Source organism: Pelodiscus sinensis, chromosome 26, assembly GCF_049634645.1.
Source record: "Pelodiscus sinensis isolate JC-2024 chromosome 26, ASM4963464v1, whole genome shotgun sequence".
NCBI lineage: Eukaryota > Metazoa > Chordata > Testudines > Trionychidae > Pelodiscus > Pelodiscus sinensis.
The window spans coordinates 1,743,211-1,760,195 of NC_134736.1; the positions used below are offsets into that span (position 1 = coordinate 1,743,211).

The window sequence follows — 16,985 nt, forward strand, 5'->3', positions numbered from 1 at the left end:
GCAACGCTGCCTGATCTATGCATAATATACACACTTTTATTTGTGCACTCCTATGTATACAGACATTCTATACACACATTACCTGTATAATAAAAATGTACATGTGTATACACGGGGTATAAATACAGAACCGTGGCAATCTCGGCCAACCTTGCCTATTCACACCTCTGGTGCTTTGCTCCGGGGCTGTCATTTGGGACTCGGACAAAAGGGGCAGGTGTCATTCGTGTTGGTCTGGGCCCAGAATTTGATGCACTGAAAAGAGAGCCAGTAAGGAGCCACCAGCCCACTCGGAGGCGGTGTTACACAGAGTCTACCTGGATCTTGTGGGCTCAGGGCCCTGTCACCAAGGGATCCCAGCTCCCACACCGTGCACACCCAGGATGCTTGGGGCGATGGGAGCCAGCTCCGCCACCTCCCTCTCATCCAGAGGCTGATGCTGGGACCTACCCCAGAGCAGGACAAGATTTGGGTCTAACCCTCCGGACACGGAGAGGGCAAGAGAAGCTTGGAGGACTGTGTAACTCAGTGGCCAGCCAGAGGGCAAACCTCCCAGGCTGGGGCGAGGACGAGGGCGAGGACGGGTTGGCTCACTGATTCCTCCTGCCCCAGGAAGGGCTGTTCTTCCTCAGGAGCCTCGTTCCCCACCAGCTCCGTAGGCTCCCCGGCCCTGCCAAGGGCAGCTGGCTCCTGCCGGAGGGCGGGACAGGGCGCCAGGCCGCGCAGTGCACCACTCACCTCCTTGTGCAGTACATGAGAGCAGGCCATGGGGTGGAGCTCGCTGGGCTGCACGAGCTTCTGGCACATCAGACACAGCCGGCAGGTGGCGGGGGCCTGGGTCACGGCAGCAAGCGTGCGCACAGAAATGAGAGTCACCATTCGCAGCTCTACGCGCCCTGCGCCCCCAGCCGCGCGGCACGGCGCCTGCCCCCGTCCCCACTAAGAAGGTACGGAGGGGAGAGTACTTCAGGGGACGGGGAAACCGTACCAGCTTCGTGGCGCTGATATGACCGTCTCCCGCAGGGAGCAGCTTGTTGGGACCGCCCTTTGGCTCCCTCCTGCCCCCGTCAGCGTCGCATGCTCGCCTATCCCAGCACTGACACGCCAGCTCCCCCAGGCCCTTGCCTGTGCCCCGCTAGGGGCCTTTTCACTCCTTCCCCTTGCCTGAGTGCTCGTGGCCAGCAGAGGGGGAGAGGCCTGCCCTCCCACCTCACCAGCCTGAGGCAAGAGCCCAGAGCCTGCACCGTGGGCGAAATGCAACCCTGGCCTCCCAGCCTGAGGGGCACACGGGCTGGGCTGGGGGACATGCAGGGGCTCCCAGGTAACTCAGAACATCTTACATGAGTTGGTGTCCCTGGGTAAGACACCTGAGCCGGTGGCAGGAACATGGGGGTGCTGATCTGGGGCAGAGGAGCAGGAAACAGGGGGGCCCTGATTCGGCCAAGTGGCTGTTAGCAAAGACGATAAAACGCATTAGGCATGTTTTAGAGGGAGCGCCGAGCCACCCCAGGGACGTGCAGGACTCTGACTAGCGCCTCCTTGCTCGGGATGGAGAGCGGGACGCTCCGGCTGGGCCTCTGCGGAGGCCACTGGCGTCTTAGGAAACGGCCCAGGACAGCAGCTCTGATCAGCTCCAACCCACTGCGGCAGGGCGGCCCTGTCCGGGAGCCACACGCTGCCTCCTTCAGTAGGACCTCGCCCCCTGGACCCGGGCACCACGCCTGCAGCTGGCCCACCTGAACACCCACCGCTGCGCCCTGCTGCTCAGCCAGCTTGGCTGCCACCAGCCGACTCAGCTCTTCCATGGTCAGCCCTGCCATGGTTCTCCTCGCCGTCTTGATCTGCTGCAGTATGGTCGTCAGCTGGGCCCTGAGGAGACAGCGAGCGGGTCAGAACCACCTGGGCACCACGGAACAGCCCCCTTTCCGCAAGGCGCTGCCCCGTAGGGGCACGAGTCGAGTGAGGCGAGGCACCGCAGCACCCGGTAGCGAGGGCAAACAGCAGCCACCAACGGGCTGCTCGAACACACCAGTGCAACCCGACTGTAGGCTTTTCTCCAGGGGCCCAGGCTGCACCTCCCAACAGTCTCTGAGCCCCGGAGCTAACACCGCCCAGTGCTGTAGCACGTGTCCCTCACTGGCTTCGCAGTCCCCAAAGGTCTCACAGCCGGCAGCAGCTCCTCCGCCACGCACAGGTCAGGCGAGTCGCCTAGGCCCTGCGGGGTTACAGAGCTACTGGAAGGACCGAATGCCCCGTACCCGCCTTGGCTCTACTCCTGCCACCGACGTCAGCACATTCAGTCCTCACTCCCAGCCACCCTGGGACTGCCAGCTACGCGCTTCCCGAGCCTCGAGTCCAGCCTCTGATCGCCTCCGGCACTACCCCACACGCAGGCCCCCGCCCCAGGCAAGGGCACTCACTTGTTACACTGGGGAAACCGAGCCAAGAGCTTCTCCAGGATCTTTTCCAGCTTATCCACTGGCTGCGGCCTGTGAAACTCAGGAGCGCCCTTGACTCCTCCCAGCCCTGGCGGAGGTGGGATAGAGGCAGCAGGCGTCATGTGAGGACCATGGGTGCCGAGGAGAGATGCCAAGACAGGGCTGTTCCGCCCTTGGGAAGCAGGCAGAGGGGGGGAGGACTGGCTAGGCCTGGAGATGACAGGATTAAGGAGCGGGAAAGAGAGTGCCCGAGGATCAGCACTAGGCATGACCATGGGAACCGGGACTGGCCCGATGGGGAACGGGAGCCTGGGGGTAAGAGACGGATTGGGCTGAAATGCCGGCATCATGAATTCTGTCTGCGAGAGAGAAGAGAAGACGGGTTAGAACAGGCAGACGGAGGCCAGCCAGGAGCTCCTGCCAAACAGGCTACAGCCAGGCGAGCCTGGGGACAGGAACCCACCGCCTCGCAGATCCCCCAGGCGGCCGATGAGGGCTCCTCCCAGGCTCTCTCCAGAGGACAAGGGGAGGACTGTAACGCATATCCCACACACACCTGTCAGGGTGTGCGACCAGCTGCACCTCCAACGACAGGCAGCTGTCTGCTGGGGCCAGCACGAGCTAGCCTTAGCAAAGCCACGTGCCCACAGCCCTTCCTATGGCGCATCTGGGCCTGAGTTTGGGGAGTGACACTCACTTCTGAGGGCGGGGGTGGCAGGGTGGGGGTGGGGATCTGTGGTAGACTGCTCAGCTTTGCTCCATTCCTCACCAGCTGAATGTGACCATTGAACTGGTCCTGAGAGAGAGAGAGAGAGAAAAATACATCGTGTGTGGAGGGGAGGGGTGACCAAGCTCTCCGTCACTCCGGCCTGCTGCCTGCCACGGCTGCCTGGGTGAGGGGTCCTGATGGATTCCACATCCTAACACAGCTCCCGTCCTGCTGGGCTGGACTGCAGGGGGGAGTCAAAGGTCTGGTGGGAATTAGCGCTTCTGCAGACAGCCACACGGCTGTATGGGGTGCGTGCACAAACTGGATTTCCACCTATTGGCACAGGACAAGCTGAGGCATAGCTACCCACAGTCAATTCTGAGGGGTAATTTGGGGTCACTGCATCTCTGGGAAGGAATCCCTAGCGTAGAGTTCACAAACCAACAAAAGAGTGAAGGCGAGCTAAGACACCCAGTAAAGCAAACCCTAGACTCGGCCAGGACTATGACTACAGAACGTTACTGGGGAAGCAAAGAGAAACAAGCCTAGAAACCTCCTGGGGAGAAGACTAGGAGCTATTCAAGAGCATTTTATTGAGTCAGAAATCAGCTAGTTCCTGAGGCCTGCCAGAGCTGCCTTGCTTGCATGCTGTTTAATTACTAAGCCCTGACCCAACTTGACATGCACGTAATCCATGTTTCCTATCTCATCACGTTTATCTTTGACAACGCTCACGCGTCACGTATAAAGACCAGGCCTAACATGTAACGGCCAGGCAGGGCTCAGATCATTCCTATTTGCCTTGCGACAGACAGTTCCTCTCCTGAGTAGCTGCACTGACACACTCTACAAACTGCCAAGTTCCTGCCACAATCACATTACAGATGAAAGGCAAGTTTCTTAAGAACATCACAAGGCGATGACCTTCAGCCCCACAGAAGCCAAGCTCATGGCTGAGCAAGCAGATCTTCAAAGGCCATTCATCGGGAGCTTCCTAGGGGTATGGACAGCAGCCCCAGTGCACGTGGTTAGAACATTTACATGAAAGCTGTATTAACAGTCGCACATCTGAACATCACAGATAAATACAGAGAGGGCTTCTGGGCATGCTGCCAACCAGCAAGGCAGCAAGTAGAGCCCAGCAATTCGGCTCTATCGCCGTAGATATCCACCATTCATGTCTACGGATAATGGAGCAGATGTGGATGCTAAAAAGGTTGGGGCGCAGTGCTTGCTCTGCCCCGCTCCCCGGCACTTACCAGGGAGTGAGGTCGGGTGCTCCTGGCGAGGGCATGGCTGGTGTGCAGGCGCTTTTCTGCTCCCTGTTACGAGCGCCTGGCAGGGCACAGCAGGACAAGCACCCTGCCCCGGCCACGCTCCTCCACAGGAGCGCCCGACACACACACAGACGAGGCGACGCAGCTGTGGATGTCCATACAAGGCAGAGCCCGGAGTGCCGCTCGGATACATGTTGTTTCTAGTGGATGTGGGTGAACATTTTTATATCTGCACAGAGCTTTAGCAATAAGAACCCAAAAACTTAGTGAGGTGCCCTCGGTCACAGTTTCTATTGGTCAGAGCAGCATTCTGAAAGTTCTCCACTGTAGCTGTGCCCTGCCTCAGTGGGTTCAAACTAGAGAACAACAGAGATTTAGAGAATCTCAGGAAAAACTTCCTACCTGCAAGAAGAGCAGGACAGGTCATGGATGCTCTTTCGCTGGAGGTTTTCAAACAAAGGCTGGATCGCCATCTGCCTCAGCAAATCCTGCATTTTAGGCTAGATTACCCTTGCGACCCCTGCTAGCCCCGTGATCCTATGGTGTGAGAACACATCTGAGGCATGACGCTACCCAGCTCGTTAACAGCTGGCCATTGGGAGCGTCAGATTTCATGTGCATTGACAGTTACTCAGTTATTCATACAGCCTGTTTGTGCAGCAAGTGTTGGCAATGTGGTTGGAGCTGTAGGAGACAGAACTGGGACACTGGGAACCCTGACAAGTTTACTCTAACGATCATCTGAGGGCTTGCTAGAGAACACCTGACAAGACTGGCAGAATCACTGAAGGAAGAGGTGGGATAAAAATTAAAACAAATTTTAATACTGGATTTGTTTTATGTTCTTCTTTCTCCTCCTAACTATTTAGGGGTTGCTTGGCGCACAGCAGAGACCCTACCTGGACACTCTCTTTGGTCATTCGTATCCTGTTCAGCCTCATTTCCCATTCCTGCTTGGGCCGGATGGTCTCCAGCGTGGGTGGCGCTGACCTACTCAGAGACAGGAGAATTAAAGGGGAATAGAGGGTTTGAGTCCACGTTTTTGGTAGCGAAATGGGAACAAGCAGACCACCCCCCCAGATGCCTGTTTATACATGTTACTCCCCATCTTTTTCTGGCGCCTCTGCCCCTCCACTGCAGTTCTAACCCACTTTCAGCTCAAAGCCAGGAAAGGAGGGTTCAAACCACACAGCTTCCCTCTGCAGGAGAGAGCAAAACTTCAAGCAGTGCAGTTTGAGAGCTAGAGCACAAGAGGAGCATCTCCTGGATGCGAGTGAAGAAAGCTACAACACGCAGTGTTCAGTGGATTTGGGGCAGGAGGATGCTCAGCAGACAGGAGGAAGGAATATGCAGCAGCTAAAGATTAAGGGAAAACCATGGAAAATTGGAACTCCACCATCCCGTTCTTTAAGGACCCCAGGTCAGGAAACCTAACTTGGTTGTAACACAGTCTCTCACATGAACGCCCAGAATAGGTGGGGTTTTTGGAGGGGATGGATAGGGGTAAACAGGGGGCTCTGCCACCTTGTGGCCTATACAGAACTCACTTGAGGTAGGTCAGGTGCAGCTTCGCCTCTTTTTCAGCTTCTTCTAGTTTCAGAACCAGCAGTTCCTTCCGGCTCTCCAAGGACAGTATCTAATGGACAGAGGGGCCACAGACATGGCAAGCATGTACCTGAATGTATGACACCTCTCTCATCCTCCCAGGTCATGCTTGTTAACTCGAGGCAAGCGGTTCTCAACTCTTAGCCCCCTTGCAGTCCAATCAGCACCCAGTCGCAGCCCACGACCATACAGGTAGTATATCTAGGGTGTGACGTGGCCCACGTAACACACCAAGAGTGGCATATGTGATGCACGTTGTTATATTGTTTGAGAACTACTGGTCTATGCACCATTCTGCATCAGTCCTTGACTTGCAACCATGCCCTGCTGCTTACACCAACCTCTGCTTTCCAAGCCCTTTCTGTTTCCTCCAGGATGTTCCTGTTGATCTCATTGTGCTGGTTCTTCAGCTTATCTAGTTCCATCTCCCACACCTCCCTAGAGGCAAAAGCAGAACATGTCTGTTAAAGGCCCTACTGTGACATGTTGGCTGCCACCTGGGTAAGCTGCCAGTACAGTCTTTAGTTACCCACAGCCCAAGGGTGGCACCCAGATTGCAGACTACGGCAGCAACGACCTTCATCTGACATGCAGAGGCTGCAGATCTCAAGACCAAGCTGGCTCAGTGTATGCACGAGACCAGTCATTTCACAGCGGGACATCTAAAACCTTACTCTGAAATGGGCCCCGCTGCATCAGCAGTAGAGATCCCTGTGAGCTGTTGTGCTGCTCAAAGTTACACCTTCCAAGCCGGGGTCCAAAGATGGCAGTAATGAATGGCCCATTCTCCTTCTGCATGTGTATGGGGGGATGGGACACCTAACAAGGCTGAAGGTTACCCCTTGCCAAGACTGTGTTTAAAGTTGGCAGAAGAAAACCCATATCTGAACTAGAAAGAGACCTGCGAATGATACAGTGGGTCACAAACTGACTACAAGTCAGCAATGCGATGCAGCTGTGAAAAAGGCACATTGTCCGGGGTGGACTGACTGAGCTGCCGTATGCAAGACAAGAAAGGTAACTCTCCCGCTCTACTCAGCACGGGTGAGGCCTCCGCTGCAGACCTGTCTCCAGTTCAGGGTGCCATACTTCAGGAAAGATGTGGACAATCCGGACAAAGTCCAGAGAGCAACAAAAATGACAGAAGTCTTAGAAAAACTGACCAAGGTTAAAAAGACTGGGCATGTTTGGTCATGAGAAAAGAGTAGAGGGGGGACCTGGGAACAGATTTCAAATACATTAAAGGCTGTTAAACAGAGGGCAGCAATCAGTTGTTCTCCATGTCCACAGAAGGCAGGACAAGAAGTAATGGGCTTCGTCTGCAGCAAGGGGTCAGTTTTTCCTCCTGAGGTTAGATTTTAGAAAAAACTTTTGACTATGAGGCTAGTTAAGCTCTGGAAGGGAGTCCCAATGGAGGTCGTGGAATCCCCATCAGTGGAGGTTTTAAAAGAACAGGCTGGAAAACATGGCAGGGATAGTCTAGGTTTACTGGTCCTGCCTCAGCGCGGGCAGCTTGCTTAGAAGATCTCTCAGGGCCTCATCCAGACCAACATTTCTAAGAATCAAAACCCCAGATCCAAACAGACCAGATTCAGAAGTTCAATCTTTAGGAGATGTATTACTGCCCATCACCATTGCCTAAGCACTCCAAGTTTGGGTCTGGATCAGAAATTGAAGCTTGAGCCTGTCCCAATTCACCTAGGTAAAACACGGCATTCGGGCACAGGTATGTGATAGCACTATGGGAAAAGGAACCAGTCTGACCTCTGCAAGCACAAGCTCAGTTACAGCAGAGGTGACAAAGTCAGTCTGCTGGGCCCAATCCCCTTCCCCAGTGGATCGTTAGCCACGCCAATGAAGCACGTGGCAGTCTCTGCTCATGCATGACACAGGCAGGCACTGATGGGCACTGGTGAAGCTGGGGAGGAGACAGAAAGCATGCAGATCTAGCCTGCGTGATCTGCCTCTTACTTTCACCCACAGGGGAAAAGGTGAAGCACGTCTCACGATGGAGCGACTGTGCGAGATTTAACGTTTCCAAGGAACTAAGGGGAAGGGAATGGAAAGAGCGCTCATCAGAACCGATCATACAGAAATAGTGTCCTACTTCTCATCAGACTGCTCTGCGATTAGAGAAACGATTTTATTTTCCTTCTCCTCCTGTTCCGTCAGTAACCTGCGAGGGGGAGAGAGGACAGACCAAGTCACTTACCGCAAGCGCGGGGGCTTTTCACTCATCACTGCTACAGGCCTCAGAACTAAAAGTGGGGATGTCAGAGGTTAACCGGTTACTCACTAAGCAGTAGGCTTATCAGCCTGCTTACGAGGTAACCAGAGAATTGGCCCTGAAGGCTGGACCCGGTTGTTGGCCAGCCCTGCAAGCGGTGGGCCAGAGGAGCCTCCTGCCCATGGCCTTGGCTGCCCCTGCCAGCTGGACCACATCCACGGCAGTTAACCGGTTAAACAAAATGTTTAAGCAGTTAAGTATGTGAGTGTGTTTTCACATCCCTAACTAAAAGCACAGCATAGTCAGGAGCTCTAGACAGTGATCTCCTTGGAGAGACCAACCACCACATCAGGATTTTTGTAAGAATTTCCGTATTCAGAGGAGCATAAGCTTTGCTATATCATGACACTGTGCAAAGCAAGCCATGGGAAAAGGGCAGTGCACGCCAGCCACCAGTTTATATGCAGAGGGACGGACACACAGCAGGAATGTTAAAATGCAGTTACACATTTACACGTGGGGGGAGGGGAAGGTAGTAACGAATTATCCATTCTCCTTCTGCATGCGAAGGGGGATGGGATGCCAAACAATGCTGAAGGTTACCCCTGCTGAGACTGTGCAACAGTCCCACTGAAACCAGTGAGGTGGTTTGCATGAGAGAGGGAAGCAGCACCTGGGCCTAGAGAAGAACAGCAGCCGTTTTACAGGCCTCTCAACTAAGCCCGCCACAGCAGCTCAGCGTGAGCAGCACAGAACGCCTTGGCCATCCAAAACAGTTAGCTTTCTGCAGGGCACCCATGCACACAGCATCTGAGCAGGCCACACGCAGGGATAATTCTGGGTGTAGAGGAAGTCATCGAGCTGAAATTGGGCCATAAGACCAAAGTGGAAAAGCACCACAGGACTGAGTAAACCCTAAGTTCTTCAGGCTCCAGTTTCAAGATCAGCCAGCACTTATAGCCAACAACCTCGACCCTGGCTCTGAAAATACAAGTTGTCCTGTGGCACATTAGAGATGGACAAATACAGGCAGTCCCCGGGTTACGTACAAGATAGGGACTGTAGGTTTGTTCTTAAGTTGAATCTGTATGTAAGTCGGAACTGGCGTCCAGATTCAGCCGCTGCTGAAACTGACCGCCAGTTCCGACTTACATACAGAATCAACTTAAGAACCCCAGGCGTCCCTAAGTCAGCTGCTGCTGAAACTGATCAGCAGCTGATTCCAGGAAGCACGGGGCAGAGCAACTCTGCCTCGGGCTTCCTGTAGTCAGCACTGGTCAGTTTCAGCAGCAGCTGACTTGGGGATGCCTAGGGCAGAGCAGCTGGGGTACTGCTGGGTTGCTCCAGTAGCGCTGCTCTTCGGCGCTACTGGACCAACCCAGCAGCACCCCATCTGCTCTGCCCCAGGCGTCCTGATTCAGCCGCTGCTGAAACTGACCAGCAGCGGCTGAATCAGGACGCCTGGGGCAGAGCAGCTGGGGTGCTGCTGGGTTGGTCCAGTAGCGCCCAGAGCGGCGCTGCGGGACCAACCGGCAGCGCCCCAGCTGCTCTGCCACAGGCGTCCGGAGAAAAGCCTAGTCTGCTGGGGGGGGGGGGAGCATACTAGCTGTGCCCCCAGCAGACCAGGAAGACGCGGGTGGCGGACCAAGACGCACCGCGGTCCCGCCGCCTGGGTCCTCCGCAGCTTTGCTCCCAGTCCGCGGCTGTCCCGCTGCCGGCTTCCCCCGAGGCCCCGCTGCCCGAGCCCCTCCGCGGCTTTGCTCCGCGTCTTCCTGGTCTGCAGACCAGGGAGACGTGGAGAAAGCCCCGGAGCACACGGGCGGCAGGACCGCGAGGTCCCGCAGTCCATGTCCTCCGGGGCGAGCCCTGTTTGTAACTGCGGATCCGACACAAGTCGGATCCGCGTAAGTCGGGGACTGCCTGTATAGCTATATATCGTATCATGGGCAAAACCCACTTGTCCAGATGGTCTTAAGATCATCTCATCTGAGCAAGTGGGTTGATCCCATGAAAGCGCATGATACTACATATATATATATATTTGATCATCTCTAAGGTGCCACAGGACTAGTCTTTGAAAATACATTGATTTTGGGGAAACTCTGTATACTTAGCAGATCTAGTAGAGACTAAGCTGTTTACAACTAGGGATGTTAAGGACTAGTCAACTATCCCATAAGCAAATGCTTATCGGATAGTTAGTCGACTAGTCGATTCCCCCCCTTGCTGCCTCTATCACATAGAGGCAGAAAAGGGGGGGAGAAGAGGGGGTACTTGAAAGCAGCAGTGCCGCGCAGCTGAGCCCGGAATCAGTTGTGTGGTGCTGCCGCTTTGAAACGCCGAGGCGGCATGCAGCATTCCAAGAGGCAGTCCCTGGCTCGGCTGTGCAGCGCTGCATGCGTGGAGCCTGGGGTCAGCTGGAGACTCCCTAGCTGATCCTGGGCTCCAGCGCAGCATTTCCCTGGAACCCGCTGGGGACTCTTGTGCATTTCAAGGCTGGCACCCGCGTGCAGCCCGGAGTCAGCTGGACTTCCCACAGGCCCCGGGCTGCACGCGAAGTTCCACAGTTCTCCTTTGAAACGTACAAGGGCCCCAGTGGGGGCTGTTGTTCATTTCAAAGGAGGAATGTGGAAGTGCCTACCGACTAGTCGATGGAAATTCCGTCGACTACTTGACTAGTTGATTAACCACTAGTTAACATCCTTATTTACAACCTGAACAGACCTCTCCCAACATGTTACAATCCATCCTGACAGTCCAGAAAGGTTACATGGCAGTGTGCTCTCCATCCGTATACCAAACCAACCAGAGGGGTTTTAGATTTCACTTCAATAAATACTTGCTGTCCTGCAGAAATACCTTCTGCCTTTCTCACAGAGCTTCTCAATTTCAGCTTTCAGATCCTGCTCCTTCTGCAAGAACTCTTTCTTCTCTTTCTCCATCTTCTTCTTGGTCTCTTCTCGTTTGATTGTCACATCCTGAATGGCCTTCAAGATCTCCTAGAATAGAGCCAGCACCAAGCCAATAACGAATGTAAGCCCACCCACCACAAGATGGTTTTTAAAATTCCGAATTAATTGTGTGGGTAACTACATGTGCCACAAGAGGGTTTCAAAAGATAAATGTTAGCGCATCCGTCACATGAGGCAATGGGCTGAGGATCAGAAACAGGAAACTAAAAACTGCAGCACAAGATAGACGAGTGGTCAATGTCACAGTTCTTACTGGTGGGTAAGTAGTGGAGGTGTCCCCGACAGGTATCAGGGGCTTCCTCCCTTTCTTTAAATCTAGGTGAGCAGATGTGCTAAAGCTTTTCTCTGTTCTGATGAGGGGCACAGTGTGGAAGGGACTGAGAACTACTGGTCTAATCCAATGGCTCCCCTGCTGTGGGCCAGAGATGACTAGCCACACATTGAGAACGCTCCTTGTTCCCAGCTCCTAGGATTAATGCATGAAATATTCCTTAATGCTACTGTAGCTGTCATGGGGATGTTAGGAGATCATGAATGGGAAGGGATCTGTCCACAAAATGCCGTTTATTTAGATGTTGCCCACATGATTAAAGATTTGGAAAAAATCAACATCAAAACAAGTCCTCCACCCTTACTCTGAGTGACCAATATCTGATGCTTGAGGGAATCCCCCACATAACTCCCTTGACAAGTTCTGCTATGTTCTCCCTAAGAAGAATCCCTTCTAGATGGCTCCAAGCATCATTCTGTGCCCTGCAGCATGACACTGAATGGCCCCAGTTTAGCAGTACAATGATTAATGGTGTTGGGTAGGCAGAGAGAAAAAGGGTTTCACTTGATACCTGGTGATTCTTCATTTCTTCTTCCCTTCGTTGTTGGAGCTGCTTGAGCTGCACTTGGAGCTGATTCTCCACCTGCCTCTGTTTGTCTAGTACTTCCTGGTAACGTTCCTTCAACAAAGCCCTCTCGGACATCATTTTGCCCTGCAATTCACAAAAGAGTAGGTAAATATTTCCTCTCCCCTACTGCCTCAAGGAGAGTGACGAAACCCGACCTGATACCAGCTGCAATCGGAGAAAAGCGAATCATCCCAGTAGAGTATAGAAGTGCAGGAAAAGGCAAGATGAAGGCTGTGAAGAACCATAGTTTGCATGAGTCCCACTAACAAAGCACAGGCCTTCTTGGATCAGAAGACACAAAAATACCCATGTCACTGGAGCAGGCATAACTAGCCCTCAGCTTCTTGTCTGACAACTAATTAGAGAACTGTAAAGTTGTCATTTAAATGAGGCAGTATGTCTAGTGGTTAGAACAGGGTGGGGACTAGGAATTCATAGGTTCTAGATGCTGCCTTTTGGAAATTCACTTAATGCCTCCTTGCTGCAATTTTTTCAGCTGTAGAAGCAGTATTAAGGCTCCCCACTTAACATGAATGCTGTGAGGATTCCTGGGAGCCAAGGAGATCGAAAGGAACAAGGGTGCGGGGCAGTTGGAAAGAAAGAAGCCCACAGTATTTCAGTTGCCCTGAGGCCAGGGTGAGATCGAGGCAGGTCCAAGGCACTGTACTGGAAGGAAAACTGCCACGCTGCTCCTTGCCCTACATGTCGCGCATGTAACATGTGGAACAAGTGGTGCAGGAAATGGCACAATTATACAAATACTATTACATCATCACACGGGCTTTGGAAAGGGTCTCAAAGAACTTTGCAAACATCAGTGAAGTCAACAGGTAGAGCGAGGCTGCTGTGTAAGCCCAGCAACAGTAGAGCTCCAGTTAGCAGGCCCTCAGTTTGTTAACACAGGGCTGAGTGTCTATACTCACTTGTAACCCTGGGTCCTGGCTTAGGGTGTCCCAGGACTTTGGGTTGGCATGATTTGTGTGTAGACAGAAGGGGGTTAAGCTTAAGCCTAAGTCTGAAACCTGGGCTACATTGCAGTGTAGACATAGCCATTAATATCATTTTACCTGGAGGTAAACAAAGTGTCTAGGGCCCAATTTTCAATGCTGCTGAGCACTGTGAGCTCCCACAGACTTGCAGACCCGGATCCCAGAGACGGGGGCCTGAGTACCTTGCCCAGTGAGAGAGAAGTGAAGGATATGTGATTTTAACCTAAGAATTTGAGAAGTAATCCTCTGCTCTAACCATAGACTGGCTGTTCTTTAAGACTCACCAAGTTCTTTTCAATATCTTGATCTGTATTCACCTCCAGATCAGCAGTCTTAAAGTCCGTCTGCAAAGGCAGAAATGATGATTTGCGTTAGAGGTCTTTAGAGATACAAAGAATAGTTTCATGCACAGACACAGCTCCCATTTTTAGAGGAACTTTCAGTGGTATCCTGAGGTAGCCCTGACACAGTTTAATTCATCAACTTACAAGCAACATTAGACAACCAAGCAACATGACTGGGACCAAATTCAGAGCTCAGGTCAGTTGGTGCTCCTAATTCCCACACCCTCTTTTTGATTATAAAAGCCCCATACATATACTGTAACCGACTTTAGAAAGTACAGTAGGCATGGAACACCCTATCAAGGGAAAGCACTTCCAAGAAGCCTAGAAAATTACTTCTACAAACTAAGAGAAAAAAAGAAATCATCCAGACCAGAAGCTTTACTTCCTCCTGCTACAAGAGGTGCATATCACATGCACAAATGGGCAAGACAAAGATTGTTCCAGACCTAAGAAAATGACTGGATTGTAAAAGGGATCCTGTCTCTAGGAAGAGTTCTAGCAGGATCCTCTGTACCATATCACATGCTGTGGGTTAAAAGGCCCTATGGAGCGCTTAAGCATTTTCTTGCCTGTAAGAAACAAAACAACCAGGAAAGCATGCCTGGTGCACACAACAAACGCTTGGTTAGTGATTAGTGCTTTTGTCATCCAGACTAACACGACCTCCCAAACAAAAACAAACAAACAAACGAACAAACAAAAAACAAGTGAGAGAAAGCTCAAGCTTCCTGAACATAAGCCAACTGGTACCCGACCTGCACTGCAATGTTCTGAGAGGGCTTCTGGGATGAAGCTTCCTGATCTGAGTCCTGTGCAACTCTGCTGTTCTCAATCCCATTCTCCCCACTGGGTGGTACCTCCAGGGGTTTATTATCCTGCTCCAGACCCCCATCGCCTCTGGCCTGCTGTAGGTATGAAGCTTCCAGGTCACCTGCAGAGCAATTATTGGTAGCTTGTTGCTGTTCTGCATGGACATCAACCTGGAAGTCCAGAGATACTGTCTGTAGATTTTCCACCGGTGGCAAGGGTTTCTCTTCTTCTTTCGCTGCCCTGTCTGAACCCTCTGAATCAGACTGATACAGATCTTCACTTGAAGAATGCGCTTGTGTCTCTCCAGAAAGAGCACCAGAGTGTCCTGTTGCTCTTGGCATAGGTTCTTCTCCTCTGTCCTCTGCAGTTAGCAGTGATGCACTGGTCAGCAATACCTCACGATCCCTTTCTGCTCCTCCTGAATGAGCATCTCCTGTACTTTCACTTGTTACTGGTTGGCTATGATCCGCAGCCTCCACTGATAGAGAATCATTCTCATTCTCTTGTATAGAAAGGTCACTTGTGCTGTTCAAAAGAAACAGATACTAATCCATCCTTTGCATTTCTATTGCATCTTTCACCCAAGTCTCTCAAAGTGCTTTAAAAAGTATTATAACCCACAATCAGTCTGGGAGGTAGCTCAATATTCTCACATTACAGATGGTGAAACAGAGAGAGCAGAAGGAACTTGTCCAAGCCCACCCAGCAAGTAAGCAGCAGACAAACTCTCAGGCAAAGGAGACCCAAGTTACTATTATGCCACGCTTCTTCCCTGATACGCTTTGCTCTGTTTACAGTACACTCTCTAATTGGTTCAACCCTCTTTGCTGCTAGGGATTTTAGAAACGTTCACTCAAACCACAACTAGGAAAGCATTCTCACTCTATACCTGCCACATGCTGTCTCAAAAAGAGTGGCTCAGTAAGTTAATACCACATTGGACTTCTCCCACTACGGTCAGGGCTGTTGTTATGGAAGTGAGAGGCCATTAACAGGAACCATTTGATTGATTTTGTACATCTCTTGACACAAACCATCAATGAGCAATCGGATACATACACATGCCAATACCCTACCTCACAGGCAAATTGTCGAGTTCTTTGTATGGGTCTGATTCTTGCAGGGGCAGCTGACCAGCAGTGGATTTCTCAGGAATTGGTACTTCATCCATGGTTTGTTCTGATGCCATAGTCCTTTCACTACTTTAAAAAAAAATATCATTACAGAAGCACATAGAGGTTCCTGCTGAGATGAGAGCCCCTTTATGCTAGGCACTGTACAAACATGTCATAAGAATCCCCTCTGCAAAGAGTTCACAGTCTCCCCAGCCAAGACAAAAGGTTGGGGAAAGGATGCATCACGATCAGCACTTTACAGATGGGAAATGTGAGCCATTAAAGAGATTCATTCAGAGTTATAAGTGAGTTGGAAATGTAAGTATAGGACATTACAACAAAGACAAACCTGTTTGAAACAGAATTAATCAGAACCATTAAAGTGGATACATCAGTATATGCCATCTTTAGATATTATGGGCCATTACCACCAGACATTAGTTAACAGATGAGTAAAAATACAAATCACTAAAATTACAGCCCTCTCCTCTTCCAATATTAAAGAGATCCAAGGGTGTCAGTGACAAACAGCACACAAAATATAAAACAGGAAACAATAACCACTGATGAAGTACCCCTTTTCACCAAACATTCAGACCTGTGGGGCTGTCCCACGGCACCCTTGCAAATGTACAATATACACACAATGGCAGACTGTCCAATGTGACTCAATCACTTCACAGTCTCAGATCAGTTGGAATTCTTCAGTGGGTGAGTTTTGCAAGCAAGTCGCTCTCTGCAGGTATGCACAAAGAGGAATATGCAGATTTCTTAAGCTCTCTGAACCCGATGGTTTAGTTGGGCTGGTCCTGCTTTGGGCAGGGGGCTGGACTCGGTGCCTCCTGAGGTCTCTGCCAGCCCTGGGGTTCTAGGACTACACTAGAAAACAGGATAGGACCCTCAGCCTATTTCTTGGCCTAGATGCACAGCAAGCCCTTCTACCGCAAGGGTGCAGGCTGGGACCCGGCCGGGCTGCTCAGAAGTAAAAGGTGCCGCAAGGCAGCCCCAGCGGGTCTGTTAGCGACCAGGCAGCGGCCGCTCGATGCGCCCCGGCTCAGGGCTGATACGGTCCGTGCTGGGCCAGGCCCTCCCGCAGCCCCGGTGCTGAGCGCGGGGTCGGACACCCCAAAGCGCAGGGGCCCCCATTCCACCGGCAGCGGCCCTGAGCCCCGGGCGGGGCTGTCTGCCCCCGGGCCCCGCCACTGCAACCCGAACCGGGGCCGGCTGGGCCTGGGCCGCTCCTGAGGACGGGGGGGGGGGGGGGCACGTGCGGAGCCTGTTCAGACCCCCGCGGGGGGGCCGGTCGGTGGGGGGGGCGGGGGAACCCGGGGGGGCCGGTCGGTGAGGGGCGGGGGGGATCCTGGGGGGGGGCGGGCTAACCCGGGGGGGGCCGGTCGGTGAGGGGGCGGGGGGAACCCGGGGGGGGGGCCTGGGGGCCGGGCCGGCGCCGCGCACCCACCTGAGGCCGGGCCGGGCCTAGCTGCGCCCCCGCCGCGGACGCTTCCGGGGCCGCTGGCCGAGGCGCGCGGGAAGCGGCTGGCGAGAGCGCCCCCTGCGGCCCGGGGGAGGCGGCTCCTGCTGCCGCAGCGCGGGGGGG

At 52.9% G+C, this 16,985-nt stretch overlaps 1 protein-coding gene across 10 annotated transcripts; it reads right to left on the minus strand.

The window, feature by feature from the left end:
- Nucleotides 1-16: 16 nt before the first annotated feature.
- RNF214 (ring finger protein 214) lies at nucleotides 17-16,985 on the minus strand. 10 transcript variants are annotated; one of them, XM_075909341.1, is made up of 16 exons: nucleotides 16,848-16,985; nucleotides 15,350-15,472; nucleotides 14,219-14,798; nucleotides 13,401-13,460; nucleotides 12,071-12,211; nucleotides 11,116-11,255; nucleotides 8,137-8,205; nucleotides 6,371-6,467; nucleotides 5,972-6,060; nucleotides 5,324-5,414; nucleotides 3,136-3,234; nucleotides 2,421-2,797; nucleotides 1,737-1,869; nucleotides 1,341-1,448; nucleotides 739-834; nucleotides 17-255 (listed from the first exon to the last, which is right to left on the minus strand). In XM_075909341.1, exons 2-16 carry the CDS (start codon nucleotides 15,460-15,462, stop codon nucleotides 190-192), a joined length of 2,259 nt encoding a protein of 752 aa, XP_075765456.1. In that variant the 5' UTR covers nucleotides 15,463-15,472; nucleotides 16,848-16,985; the 3' UTR covers nucleotides 17-189. The 10 variants fall into 10 exon arrangements, with proteins under 10 accessions (XP_075765456.1, XP_075765457.1, XP_075765461.1 ...); XM_075909342.1 differs by having other exon boundaries at nucleotides 15,350-15,475; XM_075909346.1 differs by lacking the exon at nucleotides 16,848-16,985 and adding an exon at nucleotides 16,034-16,267 and having other exon boundaries at nucleotides 15,350-15,475.